The sequence below is a fragment of the Haliotis rubra genome, unplaced genomic scaffold (genome assembly GCF_003918875.1).
Source record: "Haliotis rubra isolate DU_JTF1 unplaced genomic scaffold, ASM391887v1 Scf151, whole genome shotgun sequence".
Lineage (NCBI taxonomy): Eukaryota > Metazoa > Mollusca > Gastropoda > Lepetellida > Haliotidae > Haliotis > Haliotis rubra.
The window spans coordinates 1,683,646-1,700,977 of record NW_025765459.1 but is presented as its reverse complement, the minus strand read 5'-3'; the positions used below and the strand labels follow the sequence as shown (position 1 = coordinate 1,700,977).

The 17,332-nt window shown below is 40.0% G+C and overlaps 1 protein-coding gene across 1 annotated transcript in view; it reads left to right on the top strand.

Moving 5' to 3' along the window:
* The first annotated feature begins 2,076 nt into the window (after window positions 1–2,076).
* Window positions 2,077–17,332, top strand: part of LOC124270342 — a 50,746-nt gene continuing 35,490 nt past the window's right edge. Inside the window, exons 1-2 of the mRNA XM_046705391.1 lie at window positions 2,077–2,867; window positions 3,155–3,397. Of these exons, the coding sequence (XP_046561347.1) occupies window positions 3,304–3,397 (94 nt within the window). The 5' untranslated portion in view covers window positions 2,077–2,867; window positions 3,155–3,303. The remainder of the gene's footprint in view (window positions 2,868–3,154; window positions 3,398–17,332) is intronic.

Below are 17,332 nucleotides of genomic sequence, written 5' to 3'. Positions count from 1 at the left end.
CCTATTCACACATAGTCGTGTGGAGAGTGTTTTCGTCAATCTGAATTTGAGTGAGTTTAGTTTTACGCCACACTCAGCAATATTACAGCCATATGGCAGCGGTCTGTAAATACTTGAGTCTGGACCAGACAATCCAGTGATCAACATCATGAGTATCGATCTACGCAATTGGGATACGATGACATGTGTCAACCATTTCAGCGAGCCTGACCACCCGGTCCCGTTAGTCGCCTCTTACGACAAGCGTGGGTTACTGAAGATCAATTCTAACCCTGACCTTCACGGGTCCTGAATCTGAAAGTTGACAGCTGTTCATGAGCGCGTGTGTTAACAGTGTATGAAGCTTTGATGATATGTTGCCTCTGGGTCTTTGTCACTCTGAATTTGAATAATTCTAGCATTGTTCGAGATCGAATAATATTTGCAATAAGTAATAATTTTTATCAATCATGTTAAGGACCAAAAATGGATGGAACATCTGCGCCATAATCTTGAGCGTTTTTATTCCTTTTAAGAAAACATCTCACGGTAAGAAGTTCGTTTCAAAAGGTTTAATCAACGGTATGTGTCTGGATAAATGTTTTTGAAAGAAACATTATTTTTCAATACTTTTCAATTTATCTAATTCTTCGCAAATTGCATTGAGCAGTTAGTCACATCGATTTGGCAACGGGACATTAGACTCGGAAGGTAGACCATATAAAACTGGTTAGGTTAGACCGTAAGTCCACAACAAGGTAACAAGAAGATTCTAATGCTAATATTTCTGAGACACTGATACCGTAAATGGCATGTTACAAATTTAAGGCCTATCCGTGCATATATATAAACACTTTGGTTTGGGGATCTTTTGAAAACATTTGAACCGGAACTAGTTTGACAATGGTCTGTCGGATGCATCCAATCGTTCCTACAATATTGTCCTGTGTTGCCCCAATCTACCCTATGCCAAGACTTGCGTGATTTTCTTGCGTGCTTTTACGATCGCTTGGGATCCGAACGATTTTATTCGTACCCTGTATACAGTTTAACAGCATACTCTCATAAAAAATACAACTTCACTTCACTAAACAATGAATTATTGACAATCCACCCCATAACCGATCCCAACATCAGCAGATCCTGGCATGAGACTAATAATGCGGCACGCAGCTGTCTACATTGACTTACGGCTAGTTTTTTCGGGAGAATGATAACAATTTTCACGAAGTACATCGCGATTTTTAAAATAGCACGCAAAATGCACATTATTGCTCTGAATATTCAACGTCAGGGCAAAAGAATACCCAGGTGTTACTATCCTCTAAAACAAATTCCATTTCATGTGACATATACCTGTGATGAAAAATTGCAAGAATGGACCACTGAAAATCAGCTATGACACCCGGTTGTTGCGAAATCATTAAAATTTCAGACAAACGTCGTATAGAAAATGATTAATTTGCAGATGACTGCAAAACGTTGTTACTAATGGTACGTAAATTAGTTAAGGTGAGGTGAAATGGGGTTTAACGTCGTAATTGAGAATATTTCACTCATATGACGACGTACATGCGTGTGTATGTGTAGCTGCTTGTACTAGTCCAGATTTAAACTGGTTTAATAGTGCTAGCTCACTGAGGTACCATGCCGCAGGTAAGCATGAATACCCCACTCAGACACATTATACTGACTCCTAGCCGACCAGTCCTCGTTTTACCCATTAATGCCAAGCGCCAGGCAGGGACCAGCAAGTACAATATTTTTTATATGACGCATCCGGGCATCGAACCCGCGACCTTCCGCTCTCCGGGCGGACGCTGTAACTACTACACCACGGATGCGGTTAGTTAATGTGAGAAAAAGAACGATCAGTTCTCAAAATGTTTTCAAATGATTGAAATCACCAGTTTAAAAAAACATCAGCGAAGGAAACCGGGGCAGAATATTGATTGACGGTAGCATAACACATTATTCCCGCGCTCATAAACTTATGTAATGATTCGTACCGCGCCCCTATTTCACTTTGACGGTTCCATATAAAAAACGCTGATTAAACAACATGTCTGTATACACGCGCAGCGTGGCATTTAAATCCATGCCCCGCGAATCTCCAATATCCGAGCCTTCGTTACATATGAAACACAAATATGAATGATGGTTGTTGCTATCACTATTGATTTTCCGTCGATGAATGTTCGAGACACGAGAGTGTGATTGATCAGTCCATCAACGTCTCTGTTCAGAGGCAGACGACACAGTGCAGCAGACGACATTTCAAGCAGGCGATCTGTGACACCGTGCAGTGGTGACATGGTAACTGATCACGAGTGCATGGAGTTTAAAGGAATATGCATGGCAAGAAATGTGTGACAATAGGTAGATAGATCTGTATTTTGCCCTGTTTGTTTTGACAGTGTTAACAGCCAATGGAATGATACAGCAACAGCAGAGCTAAACGTACAATAAAATAAGGGATTATCTTATTATCTTTTCTGTGTCATACGACATTCGTCAAACAGAACTGTCTTCGAAAACAGCCCGCCATCATCCAATGACCGCAGCGGAGAACAACCATTTCTATACACTTCAAAGAGACATAGTAATCAACTGAAGATACGGAGGAGTCTTTGTGGTACCAGTACGTATAGAATGCCATGGTTACGATAAGTCCTGGCTGCATGGGCCGAAGGATACAAAGCGAAATATACAGATACCAACCAGTGGTGTACATCCGGAGAATATGAAAACTAACTAAGAAACATCGTGAAGGTATTTCTAACACGTTCACAGCACGACCGAAGCAGGAGCTGAGATTGACCAGACGACATTTGATGGAAGCAGACGACAAATGAACGGGTGTTTCGGTTGTCAGCAGAAGAAAACGGGTGAGTAGTATGAAAAAGAATACTAATGTTATTTCACATTATATTTTTATGCTTGACGAAACAGAACGCCAATCCGAGGATTTCTTTTGAAATAGTCAATAAAAATAAAAATGGGACAAACATGCGACATCAAGTATTTCTGTAATAGGTAATTGCATATGAGGTAAAGGATAATATAATTACCTGAAACTAACTCGTTGTAATTCTGCACATTGAGGGCATTCGGGCCACCATCGGAAAAGAAAAGAGATTGAATATATTTTTGTCGTTTTCATCGTTGTCCTCAGATTTAAAGCAGCAAAAGAAGACACCACAAAGAACCCGTTTTGCTTCTACCTACTGTGAAACATTCTATATGAGACTTAAGTGAAACTGAGGCAAACAGAAGATACTCTAAAACATTACAAGCTGCATATGAAATTTCAAGAGTAAGATCATGACCAGATATCCAATTAAAGGGGCCGTTTGGATCGCCACCTACGTCTTTGTTCTCGACATCGTCACCAACGTCGATGGTGCATCCAATGCAGGTACGTCCTCTTATCTAGCTGTTTGTCGCAATTTTATTCGTTTTTGTTTTCTTCTTATTTCAGGGTAATGCTTTACCACGTTGGGTTCACATATCTACACGTTTAAAGCATTTGATACGCGGAATGATAAGTAACTTTCTTACCCTAAAAGCGGTGTATAATTTAAAATATGCCAGGGTATATGTATGCCGTTTCACTTTCATACCCGTTCGCGTTCTCAGCAAGCACACATGTATGTATAAAATGAATAAACGAGGACAATATTCTTCAAGAAATAAATTTATCAAGCCCATTTCTATTCGAGTGGGATCGATGGGGTAGCCTATCGTCTAAAGCAGCCTAGAGTCTAAAGCGTTCGCTTGTCACGCCGGAGACCCGAGTTCGATTCCCCACGTGGGTACAATGAGTGAAACCAAATCTGGTGTCCCCCGCCGTGATATTGCTGGAATATTGCTTAAAGCTGCGTAAAACTAAACTCACTCATTCTATTCGAGTCAGTGGGTTAGGTTTTACGTCGATTTCAACAGTTTTGTCACACTTATGTCAGTTAAGTAAAGTTAATCTCAGATATTTACCTTTTAGGTGAAACCCGCAATAGAGTATATTTGGTGTTCACAAACTAAGGGATTGGAACATCCTCGGGATTGGAACCCTCGATGGCAGGTCTACAACGTGCCCAGATGCCACACAATCTGTTAAAAACCGCATTTAGACGAATATTGCTCGACCTTTCCCCTAACTAATACCGAAGGATATTTGAAACCCTGTGTCGGTCTCATCTTACGAGTATAAAGCATTCATATTTTCTATCTCTGCTGTCCGTGAATCTCAGCTAAAGTTCTGACATGGACGGACCGAAGGTTTAAACCTTAATTACACGTACTGTGCTTATTTGTAAAGCAACATCTATTTGGATACCACGATTTAAGTCGTAACGAATCCTTCTCCAGTAAATATAAAACCTAATTACACATTTGAGCAAATTGATTATCGGATTCAAAAAATGCAAAAATCGCACACAACACGCCATTAAGCAGTATCTAATTGTTGATCTTTAGACATGCGAAAACATGTCAGTTGCTAATGTATGTTGTTTAAGTAAGCAGATAAATTAATCACGCTGTTTATGTAAATGGGGAACCTGCGAGGTTTATCTCAGATAAGCACGTTACAAGACAACTCATTAGTGAACTGTCAGTACAACGAACGACCTTAAATGGATGGAAGAAACCCAGGCTGTCTGTTCTCAGGGCCGTTTCTGATGTAAGAGTCAATATGACGGTATCTAGCAAGTATGGATACATGTTTCGCACAAACTTGTCAATTCCCGTTTTGTGTCGTTCCAGCTGTCTTGGTTTTTGCATGACTTTAACAGACCCTGACATTTGCATCACTTTATTCTATTGGAAATGTTTTGATCTGATGTTATGTTACCTAAGATGAAATCGATATTCATCAGAGATATAGTTTTTTCCTGATCCGTTTTATCCGCTCATTAAGAGCTCACGTTAAAGCAGTTACAGTAAGTGGCTGCAATCAAACATTTCCATTATTCCAACGCTTTTAGAACCGCTGCTATATCACTCCATGTTAATAGTAAAGGGTCGGATCCAAATGGAACAATGAAAATTGATATATTGTGTCTGGCTTCAGTTAGTCATCTGGAACATCATCCGTCTCTTTTGACTATTTCGTCTCGCTGACATTTTTCAGATTTGGGGGTTTGCTTTGTCAATGTAACTATTCATATCATGATCACAAGGATAGGCCGATAAGTGAGTGAACTGTTTGAACTGATTAATTGTAACACCTACTTGAGAGTTCAAAGTAATATGTGAAAAAGCATTTGGCTAAAGTAATATTTTTATTTGTTTGGTTGGTTGGTTTATTGTTTACCGCCGCACTCAGCAATATTCCAGCTATATGGCAGCGGTCTGTAAATAATCGTGTCTGGACCAGGCAATCCAGTGATCAACATCATGAGCATCGATCTACGTAAATGGGATACGATGACAACCACGTCAGCGAGCCTGACCACCATATCCCACTAGTCGCCTCGGGGTTTTATGTGTTTGTAATGTGCCAGAAATTGATTTGATCTAGTGACTGATGTTATGAGCAACGGATCCCAGTGACTTTTGTCACTACTATTTCCAGGTATGTGTGAACACTGATAATAATTTTGAAGTGATCAATATTTTCCACATGATTTTAATGTCGATATCTTCAGTTCCATCGAAAATATTCAGAAGTTAAACTCTCTTACATTGTTATCATTTTATGTTATTCGTAGATTCTATCATGGACTAATGTACATTCATATCTCAGAAATAGTACCCTCACCAGGTCAGTGGTTAGTCAGTCTAACAATGGCCAGCATTTTTCTATTTGAAACTTTTGAGGTGATGGGATAACTGCATATAGGAAGGTAGATTTTTAAAAAGTACTTGCTAGTGTTCACATTTCGCGATAGAACTTTGATGGTGGCCATGGCTTAGCTTCAGGGTGACGTGGACCAGAAATAAGGCATATTTGTGTCCATCACATTAATTGACGTTGATCTATCGTAAACATAAGCAAGCATACTGCATCAAAAGATTATTATTACCACGCAAGAAATGTATTCATTGTATTCGGATATCTATACTAGGCACATAAAGAAACTGTGCATACAAAAATTTTAAATCTAAATTTATCAAACCTGTGTAGACACATAAGGATTTAAACTCAGAGATTAGTGACATGTATCCAACATGCATGCACGTGCCACGTTCCGTGGCGTCAGTGGGTTCGTCCTTGAGACGTGCAATACGTTGTTGCACGTGCATTCCGGGAAAGAGAAACAGAGCAAATGAATGCCACACAATACTGTCACTTTGGAAAGCTCAACCCCTGCCCTTGCGATCGTTCAAAAAATTAAACGGCTATTGAAACGCATAGCATGCCAAGGCTCACGTCTGCACACCATTATGAGGCCATTGGGATGGACCGTGGGGGAATGTCTCAACGACAAGTGGCTGCACATTTCCACTGCCACCGGAACACCATTTCTGCACTGGTGAGACGCTACCAGAACACAAATGACGTCATCGATCGGCCACGTTCTGGACGTCCACGTGTAACAACGCCAAGACAGGACAGATGGATAAGGGTGACCCATCTTCGCCACAGGTTTCAGACTGCAGTGATGACTGCCCGAACCATCCCAGGACTTCGCTGTATCCACCCCAACACAGTTCGACAACGTTTACGTCATCACGGGATCAGACCACGACGTCCCGCCATACGGCCTATCCTGACACAACGTCATAGACAAGCTCGCCGAATGTGGTGCCGAAATCATGTCCGCAGACCCTTATTTTGGTGGAGAAATGTTGTTTTTACAGATGAGTCCGGGTTTAACATTTCCCATAGTGATGGACGTCAACGTGCCTACAGACGCGTGGGAGAACGTTATACATAGGCCTGTGTCTTGGAGAGGAACCGCTTTGGTGGTGGTTCCGTGATGATTTGGGGTGCAATAACAGCACGCCAAAGAACTCCTTTGGTGATTGTTCAGGGCAACTTAACTGGTGTGGGCTACAGGGATCAGATTCTTCGACCTGTGGCAATTCCTTTTCTGCAACGTCATGGCCCTGGGTTAACATTCCAACAGGACAATGCCCGCCCTCATACGGCAAGGGTTGCTATGGATTTCTTGCAACACCACAACGTTGACTTACTGCCTTGGCCTGCAAATTCACCGGATCTCTCCCCGATAGAGCATGTATGGGACGAGATGGATCGACGTCTACGCTATCTTCTTCATCCGCTAGATAACGTCCTTGACCTTGCAACAGAACTTGAGAGAATCTGGCGTGACACCTCAAAAGCCTTCCTTGCACGTATAATAGGCTCTATGCGTCGTCGATGCACTGCTGTTCTCAATGCCGATGGTGGACATACCCGTTATTGAGCTTGGTACATGGTCGTTTGACCCCTGTCCAGCTTGTGGACTCGTGACGTCATTGTGATTGACGTTTCAATTGAAATTCTCCCGACTTGTTATGGTCTCATGATCCCTCCATTAAAGTTTATATGTACCTTTGACATTTTTATCGTACTTATCAACTGGGATAATATTTTGACAATGCACAGTTTCTTTATGTGACTAGTATATATAGATGAAAGGACAGGATCATCGGCTCAGTGAAATGGATTAAAACATCTAGCTGGCATATATATTTTTGTTAAAAAAGAAGACAAAATACTTTCAAATATATTATGCTCGTTCCAAAAAGGCCGAAAATTAAATAGAGAAATTTAAAACGATTTAAAAGCATTGCGAATATTTGTATAATGTTTCTACCAGACGAGTAGAGTGTCTCATATTTTCCTGAGGCAGTCAAGTACTCTAATATAGACCTTTAAATTAAACTGTATGGGATGTTGGGTCCAAATATCGCAGCAAGGGAAAATGCATCGACAGGGCACTTCTGAGATTGTGTCTGATATTAACATAACGGGTAGGACCACAACATTCAATGTGTTTATCATTGCCAGAGTTTTAAACGTAAAATTTTCGCCATTTTAATGTATGGTTAATTTGCTAACAAATCGCCAACACCTGAGGGTATGATGTAAATCCAACTAGGGTCCATGCAGGTAACAAAGGCACTGTAAGTCCCCATGATCTCTAGTATGGTGATCTACCTTTAGTAGCTGGCGGTCCATATGTCGGGTTTTATAAACTGTCGTGTATAGATGTATCTTTTTATGGTTAGTTATGTGTGTAAATCTGTGATATTCTAGTTATTTTGTTGCCCTTTGTGACAGATATATATGGTCTAAGTTCGTTGTTATTAATATAAAGCTTTCATTGTTACGATATGACGGAAATAGTGCCGATGTGATTTAAAAATTATAAATCACTCACACGCTAACATAACGGGTAACTAACAGATTATGTTGAACTGTTCCTGGCATTAGCTAGCACTTAGCATGGCACTGGTCACAGAGATATCCTGAGAGAGGTCACAATACAGTACTTTGGTTCGTTCCCTTGATTCACGCCCCTTTATCAGCCTCGTTGGCTCGGTCATAAATTATATCTTCACTAATTCTTGTTGGATGTCAACCAGGCGACAAATGAAATAGTTCACATATATCGGCCAGCATTATTGACTACGGTGTACGGCACAATTCCTGGCCAAGGGACTGCAAGCGCAAATACGGACAGTTGTCCTCCCAGCCAGGGCGTCCTTTGTCAACTGCTTGGCAAATTACATTAATATTCTGTTGGTGCTGACAATTGTAAAATTCATTCCTCGTTATCATTAGCCTTATATTTGTGCTGTCTGAGACTATTATTGTTAGGATATGATGATAACAATCATGAGTAATTTGTCGGATTCAACACTGATCGATGGTAGACAAATCGGCGTCATGTTCGTTTGAAACCACCAACGACTTTTTACACACTTCAAAGAAGGTTGAAAAAACGGAAACATTAGTGGTAAACGCAATTATTAGCGCAATGATATGTGTTGAAAACAAAGATCCTATGCCCGAACGTTTATGTGTGTAAACACATCTTGAGAGTTCTGGTTCCTGATTTTGACACTTTCAAAGAAGGTCCAATAATCCCTGTGTCATTCTCCTTTACTTCTGCTTATAGTACAAACGTGATTATCATGATTTCATTCATCGTTTGTGTGTAGAGTGGAGACCCCCAGCTAGTGTACTCCTGGAAACTGGCACAAGTCAGTGTGCAGTGGCCAATACGGCCAATGTTTCAGATGCTACAATTTGAAGAATATGGAACAATAAAGCAACAAGTCAAAAAATGTGCGGGCTGTTCTTGCGTAAACATCGGCAATTTAAACACTGTTTCGGCTATAGGTACTCCCATTTAAACTATAGCTATTAGATGGAAGGTGTTTGGTGTCAGATATTATTCTGTTTTTGTTTCTTTTGTGGTCACTCTCACGTATTCATGTGTAATACGTGTCTTGCGCGAAGTGTAACTTAGGTAGCGGTACCTCAATGCGGAAATTTCTTTAGTGACGTCTCGAGTTTGATTAAACTGTCTGTGTCATACAAAGGGTATCACACTAGTGCATTTGAATTTTTTTTTAAATTTCCACTTTATTTCTTTTTGATCTGGGTACAGCATATCATGCACATTTAACAAGTCAGCATGTTTGTTGCTTTAGATAGGAGTCAAATTACAAAGTCATTATCTATGTAAATAGATTGTGGCAAGACGACCAAAATGTAACAAAAGTGTCGTATTTGCAGTGAGAGCATGCATTACATTTGTGTAAGTGGTAATTGTAATTCAATTTTGGTTTCAGACCAGCGAGAGAAGGTACAATGTTTGCTATCTTTCTAGAATATATGTACTCTTTTGTTAATATGAAAATGAAATTCATTTGAATTTATGATTTGAACGAGAAGAGGTGAGGTGAGGTGAAATGGGGTTTAACGTCGTTCTTAAGAATATTTCGCTCATATGACGACGTACATGCGTGTGTATGTGTCACTGCTTGTACTAGCCCAGAATTAAGCTGGTTTTATAGTGCTGGCTCACTGAGATGCCATGCCGCAGGTAAGCATGAATACCCCACATTATACTCCCAGCCGACCAGTCCTGGTTTTACCCATTAATGCCAAGCGCCAGGCAGGGACCAGCAAGTACAATATTTTTGGTATGACGCGGCCGGGCATCGAACCCCGCGACCTTCCGGTCCGCTCTCCGGGCGGACGCTGTATCCACTACAACACGGAGGCGGTCCTTTGTCCTTTAAACGAGAAGGTGTCATTGTTAGATTATAATAGAGAGAGCAAAGTTTGACGTTCTATATATGCATGGACCCCTACAATACAATTAGTGCTGTGTATATTTCACACAGCGATGTAAATAATTATGCATACACGTGTAAACCGGTACAAACACTACCAGATGCCGTATCGAATCAGAAGACTGTGACAAAACTTAAGTCAGAGATGTTCATCCTGAAGGATAATCAGTCTATAATCAGAAGCACTGGAATATTAACGAGGAAAACGCTTCCTTTCAAGTCTCTACCGAGAGGCGCTTTCAAATACTTGTAGAACACAATAATGACGGCCAAGTAAATACGTGCAACGGAAGTAGCTGTTAAGACGAGCAGGAAGTTCCTGCCGAGACAACGCGATGAGGCATGTTTTCAGGAAAACTAAATGTAATTTGTAACGAGAACTATTGATGTTGAAGGTCATTTCCATTGTCCTCTGTATGAAGGAAGTTGTTTTATTGAGAAGCATCCACGCTAACTAGCAAACACCCGAGAGATTGGAAGTGGATGTGAAATATGTTGTTTATGCCACAGATATGCCACAGTGAATGGGTGAAGTATAACAGGTGAGTGATTGCATGAGCACCGACCCAGGTCCAGATGACACAGGATTACAGGATTAGCACACGTGGAAGAAGACCACCCTGTCGTAGTGTCTATTTTCTTGCGGACTGTCCAATGAATTACCCGTTTCTATTGATAACAAGTCGTATACCTGAATATCCCAACACTGACATAATTTATATCACGAACTGGATTAATAGTTGCATGATGATCCAAAGGGTTCTTCTGACATCTCATTGACACGGGACGTGTTTGTTTCAAATGCTCCATTTATGCCCGTCGTGCTTACGAATACGTAATTATGGGCAGCTCCAACTCTGTCTTCGTAACATGCTCAATAGTAGGATTATATTCGGAAGAGCATCTAGCAACATTATTGCAGCCCAGGGGTCTACTTTGAACATAATGAATAAATACGCCGTCATTCTTGTCAAACTACAATGCAGCCCGTAATCACAATAGAAAATATTATGGGACAAACAAATTACCAGATTGTTGTGTTCATAACATCGGAACTAATTATCAAGACCAGGAAGCAATGAATATTTACATGAATACTTAATACTTTTTAAATGAGTTTTCCGCCAGTGAGATGAGAATCGAAGGGGTGTTAAGCGAGCTGGTAGATTTCAAGGTGTATGCCAGTATGTATGTCGAAAGGTGTAGAGCGGCTGAATGTTAATACAGACAACCAATGGACGATAGCATTAACATAGACTTTGGCACACTAACGTCCAACTTAGGGCAGACATGGAGTACAGGGGGGTGGATCTGCTTCAGAATACCCACTGGTGGATGTGCACGCGAGAAAACATATCGGAATGGAGCATGTTGTTAGGTAGCTAAAAACCATGCGCCTCGTACCACCCCTCGTTGCAATAGTGCGTGAATGAATTAGGTAAAAAAACGTTCTTTGCACTTTTGAGCTGATTAAAGTGTGAAATAAAATATGCGTGAGTGAGTGAGTTTGGTTTTACGCCGCTCTCAGCAATATTCCAACTATATGGCGGCGGTCTGTAAATAACCACTTGGTGTTCATTCATGTAATTCTTCATCACAGGTATATGTCACATGAAATGAATTTGTTTTAGAGGATAGTGAGTGAGGGAGTTTAGATTTACGCCGCACTCAGCAATATTCCAGCTATATGGCGGCGGTCTGTAAAATATTGAGTCTGGATCGTACAATCCAGTGAGCAACAGCATGAGCATCGATCTGCGCAATTGGGAACCGACGACATGTGTCAACCAAGCCAGCGAGCTAGACCACCCGATCCCGTTAGTCGCCTCTTACGACAAGCATGGGTTACTGAAGATCAAAATTCTAACCCTGACCTTCACGGGTCGAAGTAAAATATGAAACTCAGGGTTGAATTTAGCAGTGTCAAACCGGAATGTAAACAAAAACTACTGGAACAAATTAACTGTGCATTAATTAATGTTATGCTATATTTTAATGCAACTAAACAACGAAAGAATCTTTGGAATGGACATTAAAACCCACTTCACCTCATCTAGGCATGTCGCGAGCCGGATTCGATTCTGAACGTTTGGGAATTCCATATTTCTAAGGTGGTGGAAATCTATAACTTGCTATTTTGTACTTTCTACAATGTCGTCACTTGCTTCTTCGCATCCTCCGTCCATCTTTTATGGAAGGAAATCATTATCTCAACTGTCACGCTGCTCAAACCATTGGAAAGCTTTACAACTCGCACTTCATATATCTCCGTAACACTCTCCACATCGTAATTCATCATTATCTCGTAACCGGTTTCGCTTGGAAAATGCAGAAACGTGGCCATTACCTGTATTCTTTTGGCGGCCATATTTGATTTATTTTCCAACTGTTCATTAGATATAAAATCTCACCTATCAATATTTTCTTGTAACAACAATTTGTTACATTACTACTTGCTTGTATCACACGTTAGTTATTTATGCTTCAGAATATAATTGTTTATTTTTTACGTCTACTCGTGCAAAATGGATTACTTTTCGCTTTGATATGGAACCAAAGCACGGAAGATAATTGATTGTAGTTGATGAAGTGCTACTGATGTGGAAATGTAAATCGATGGCGGTAAAAATAATAGTTTATGTCATGCTGCCCTATTTGTGAGAAGGCATATTGCAACCACATGACAAAAATTTGGGTTGACACAGTCTAACGTAGTTTAGTTTAAGATTTGCTGTGAAGATTATGTAATTTCGAGCCATTATCACTCTGGAACTAAGGAACCCAACTGATAAAATCCTGTGGGAAATAGCATAAGACATGCCTACAAATATTTCATTTTGTTAATACAAGCGATGACATTCCGTGACCCGACGTGACCATAATTCCACAACTGACGTTTTTATGAGGGTGTCGATTTATGTATATTTACAATGAAACCCGGAAGTATTGTTTATTGTAAATTCGAGGTGTTTAACAAGTGTCCGAAATGAACAATTATGGGTATGCTGTAATTTTTAATATGTGCGAGCTGATATTAACTGAAGGTTAAATAGGATAGCCCAGGATGTGCACTTAACTGAAACAACAGATAATGAGGGAAAACTAAGTTCTATGGATAGTCAACTTCTTTATTGCGATGAGTGCGACGTTTCGTTGTAGGTACTAACGTCATTATCAAGCAAGTGATGACCTATTTCGTTTCGTTGAAATCCTACAGAAGGTGGAGAAATCAGATCGCTCTAAGAGGGCACAGATCGACTTTTGCCTTAATAAAATATACAATCTATTACTAAGTGAGTGTTTGTATTCATTACTGATTAATGGGCTAAACCATTACGGACAGAGGTAATCAGTCTGCCAAAGCGTGTGCAGTCAACCAGAAATGTTGTTGTTATAAGCTGTGGAAGTTTTGGGAGGATACCTTAACTGAACATTCCTTGTGGGCGGAGATACCGAGCATAGTCGTTGAGGTTTCTGGTTTCTTTCACAGATGTGGAGGACAAACTCACTTCGATAACTATACAGTATCAAACATATGTGCAAGATCGAATTCCAGGTCCGTGATTGGTTACTCCATGGTGATGACGTTTTGTGTCCAAATGACACAATGCTTTCTTGATTGTAATTATTTGATATCTCTGTAAAACTGTTAGATTCTTGAGTGTATATGGCAGCTGATCTTTTGTAATTTGAATTATCATCTTGTTCGAAATTAACGTGAGAGCCTTCTTTGAGCCCCGTGAAAAGCAGTTCCCATGCCGGACACGTTGTTTAAAGTATGTGTGGGTCGCTGTGTCCAGCTGTAAAATTACATGTGGAACTATTTCTAAAATAAACTCCAGTTTCTTGAGTCATCGCCAGAGGAGTTTCGTCAGAGCCTGCGTCGAATACAAGATGTGGATTCAGAGGGTAGCCTACCTATTAGTTAGTTATTCAGTGCAAACATTTTGTGGAGAGTCACACAGGATAGAGGAAGCTAATACATTTTTTTGCGATTACGTAAGTCTGCAATTCAAGAGCCATAGAGTTAGTACTTGAGCGATCATGTACACTTATAACAACGCATTAAGCATCGTTTAGTTTCCGAAATTCCGTGTTGGCTGGACTCGAGCAAAACTTGCAGCTTTGTCTGGGACGACTCCTGACTGAGGTTTCAAATACATTTACACACGTTGTTAGTTGGATGGTTTCTTCTTACGTATGATGAACCATGTTTGAACTGATTTAGATAAGAGAGTAAAATGCCGACATGCCTGTAAGAACATACATACATACATACACACACACACACACACACATACATACATACACACACACATACATACATACATACATACATACATACATACATACATACATACATACATACATACATATACACACACACATACATACATACATGCACACACACATCATACATACATACATACACACATACATACATACATACATACATGCATACACACATACACACATACATACACACACATACACACACACACATACATATCACCACCGCAGCTTGACTTCCATGCTGCAGTGTGTGTGTTTGTGTGTTATGTGCTTTAGTTATTCAACTCGTCATTCCGTGTAAGACTACTTTGATCTCTGCAAAATGGAGGTAATTACCAGATTGATGCATACTCAAATTGCACATAATGGCATCAGTGCGTCCGTTTATATGCCCCTGCATGGCGCCATATATGCGAGACTCACTAAATCATTGGCTTTGATACTTAAAGCAAAGGTGTACTGGATGAATGTTGAAGGTCAGTAAGACTCTGGTGATACGACGAGTTTGGTAAATACATCGAGCTTCAAGACAAAACTGCAGTTTACATTATGAACAATGTTCCATGCTGTTTCGATGTAATGTATTTAAGCATATACGTCGGTTCATACAAGGAGTGAGTGACTGGGCGTTAAATCCCCAAAGGCCGATAACAATGTTGACCGTATGAAACAGTATCAGAATGTGAACCAGATTTATTTTCGAAAGGGAGACATGTATAATATGGAGAAGATAGAACCCAGAATGGCGTGAGGAAAGAGATTGAAAATATTGCGTCTATTTATTCTCAACTCCCTGAGGAGTGAGGAGCCTGCATTGCCTGATAGAGGTGCAAGAGAGCATGAATTACATTACACTCTACCTGGTAGCCATGCTTTGATGATTCAGCTGAATTAATCGGATAAATACCTGAGACAGATTACAGCCTTTCTGTGATGAGTGAGAATGGAGCAAGAGAATATATTTCCATGTCCAGCGTACACATGGATACCCCATCCAACGATTCTCTGCCGTCGGCGTAGTGTACCTGTATTACATATTGTAATCGCTTTGTAGGAGATGTACAACATGAGTTACCGTGGTAACTGTATCGCATACTCTACAATTTCCATCTTCCAGGTTACATGAGCATACGTAAAATAATGTTTTGTTGTTGTTTTGTTTTGTGTTTTGTTGTTGTTCTTCTTGTCTGTTTCGGTGGGGGCCTTGGTTTGGGTTTTACGTTTTTCGAAGGCGGGGATGGTCAGGGCGCGGGATAAGTCCAATTTCAACTCTGCGAATGATCTGGATGAATATGTAGTGTAAGTTTCGATTGCAAACCTCTATTTTTTGCGATTACGTAAGTCTGCAATTCAAGAGCCATAGAGTTAGGGCTCGGGCGATCATGTACACTTATAACAACGCATTAGCATCATTTAGTTTCCAAAATTGCGTGTTGGCTGGACTCGAGCAAAACTTGCATCTTTGTCTGGGACGACTCCTGACCGAGGTTTCAAATACATTTACTCACTTTGTTAGTTTGATGTTTTTTTCCTACGTATGATCAACATTGTTTTAACTGATTTAGATAATAGAGTAAAAAAATGACGTATGATCAACTATGTTTGAACTGATTTAGATAAGAGAGTAAAAAAATGACGTATGATCAACTATGTTTGAACTGACTTAGATAATAGAGTAAAAAAATGACGTATGATCAACTATGTTTGAACTGATTTAGATAATAGAGTAAAAAAATGACGTATGATCAACTATGTTTGAACTGATTTAGATAGGAGAGTAAAAACATGACGTATGATCAACTATGTTTGAACTGATTTAGATAAGAGAGTAAAAAAATGACGTATGATCAACTATGTTTGAACTGATTTAGATAATAGAGTAAAAAAATGACGTATGATCAACTATGTTTGATTGATTTAGATAAGAGAGTAAAAACATGACGTATGGTCAACTATGTTTGAACTGATTTAGATAAGAGAGTAAAAATGCCAAATGTCTATAAGAACCGGCACTCGCTTACTGGGTTATATTTGTTATTGAAAAAGCATTCGTTTCTTATGAAACAAAATATTTTTGCTCTCCCACATCAGCTTTGTCAACTTCAAAGTTCGACACATCGGTTGTTGACTGTATATACATGATAATGACGTAACTCTTTCATAAATAAACTGGATCTTTAGCTAAAACTAATATTCATAAAGACGACGAACTTTTGCAATTGCTTGATAACAGCTTCACGTTTGGTAGGGCGGTGGGGTAGCCTAATGGTTAAAGCGTTCGCTCGTCACGCTGAAGATCCGGGTTTGATTCCCCACATGGGTACAATGTGTGATGCTCATTTCTGGTATCCCCGCCGTGATATTGCTGGACTATTGCTAGAAGCAGCGTAAAACTAAACTCATTCACTCAATACATTAAATACTCACAGAGGAATAATAGTAATAGTCCGCTTATATGGCGCTCATATCCAGGCTCATTGCCTGCTCACGGCGCCAATTGCATTACTATACCCGGTCATAGGACACTGCCGTGACATTGCTGGAATATTGCTAAGAGCGGCACAAAACCATATTCACTCACTTACTCACTACACGGGCTTCAAAAACTCTACCCATGTGAAATCGAATCCAGTCACACGATTGAACGCTTTGCCTGGAACATTATTGTCAATCCCTTCTGAAAGTTCCGGCAATAAACAAGTTATACTTGGTTGCGTAACTTTGTATGGATTGGATGTGTATCATGCAATTCATCAACTTAAAAAATGAACCATTCCCCAGTTTTAAAAAAATGAAAAAG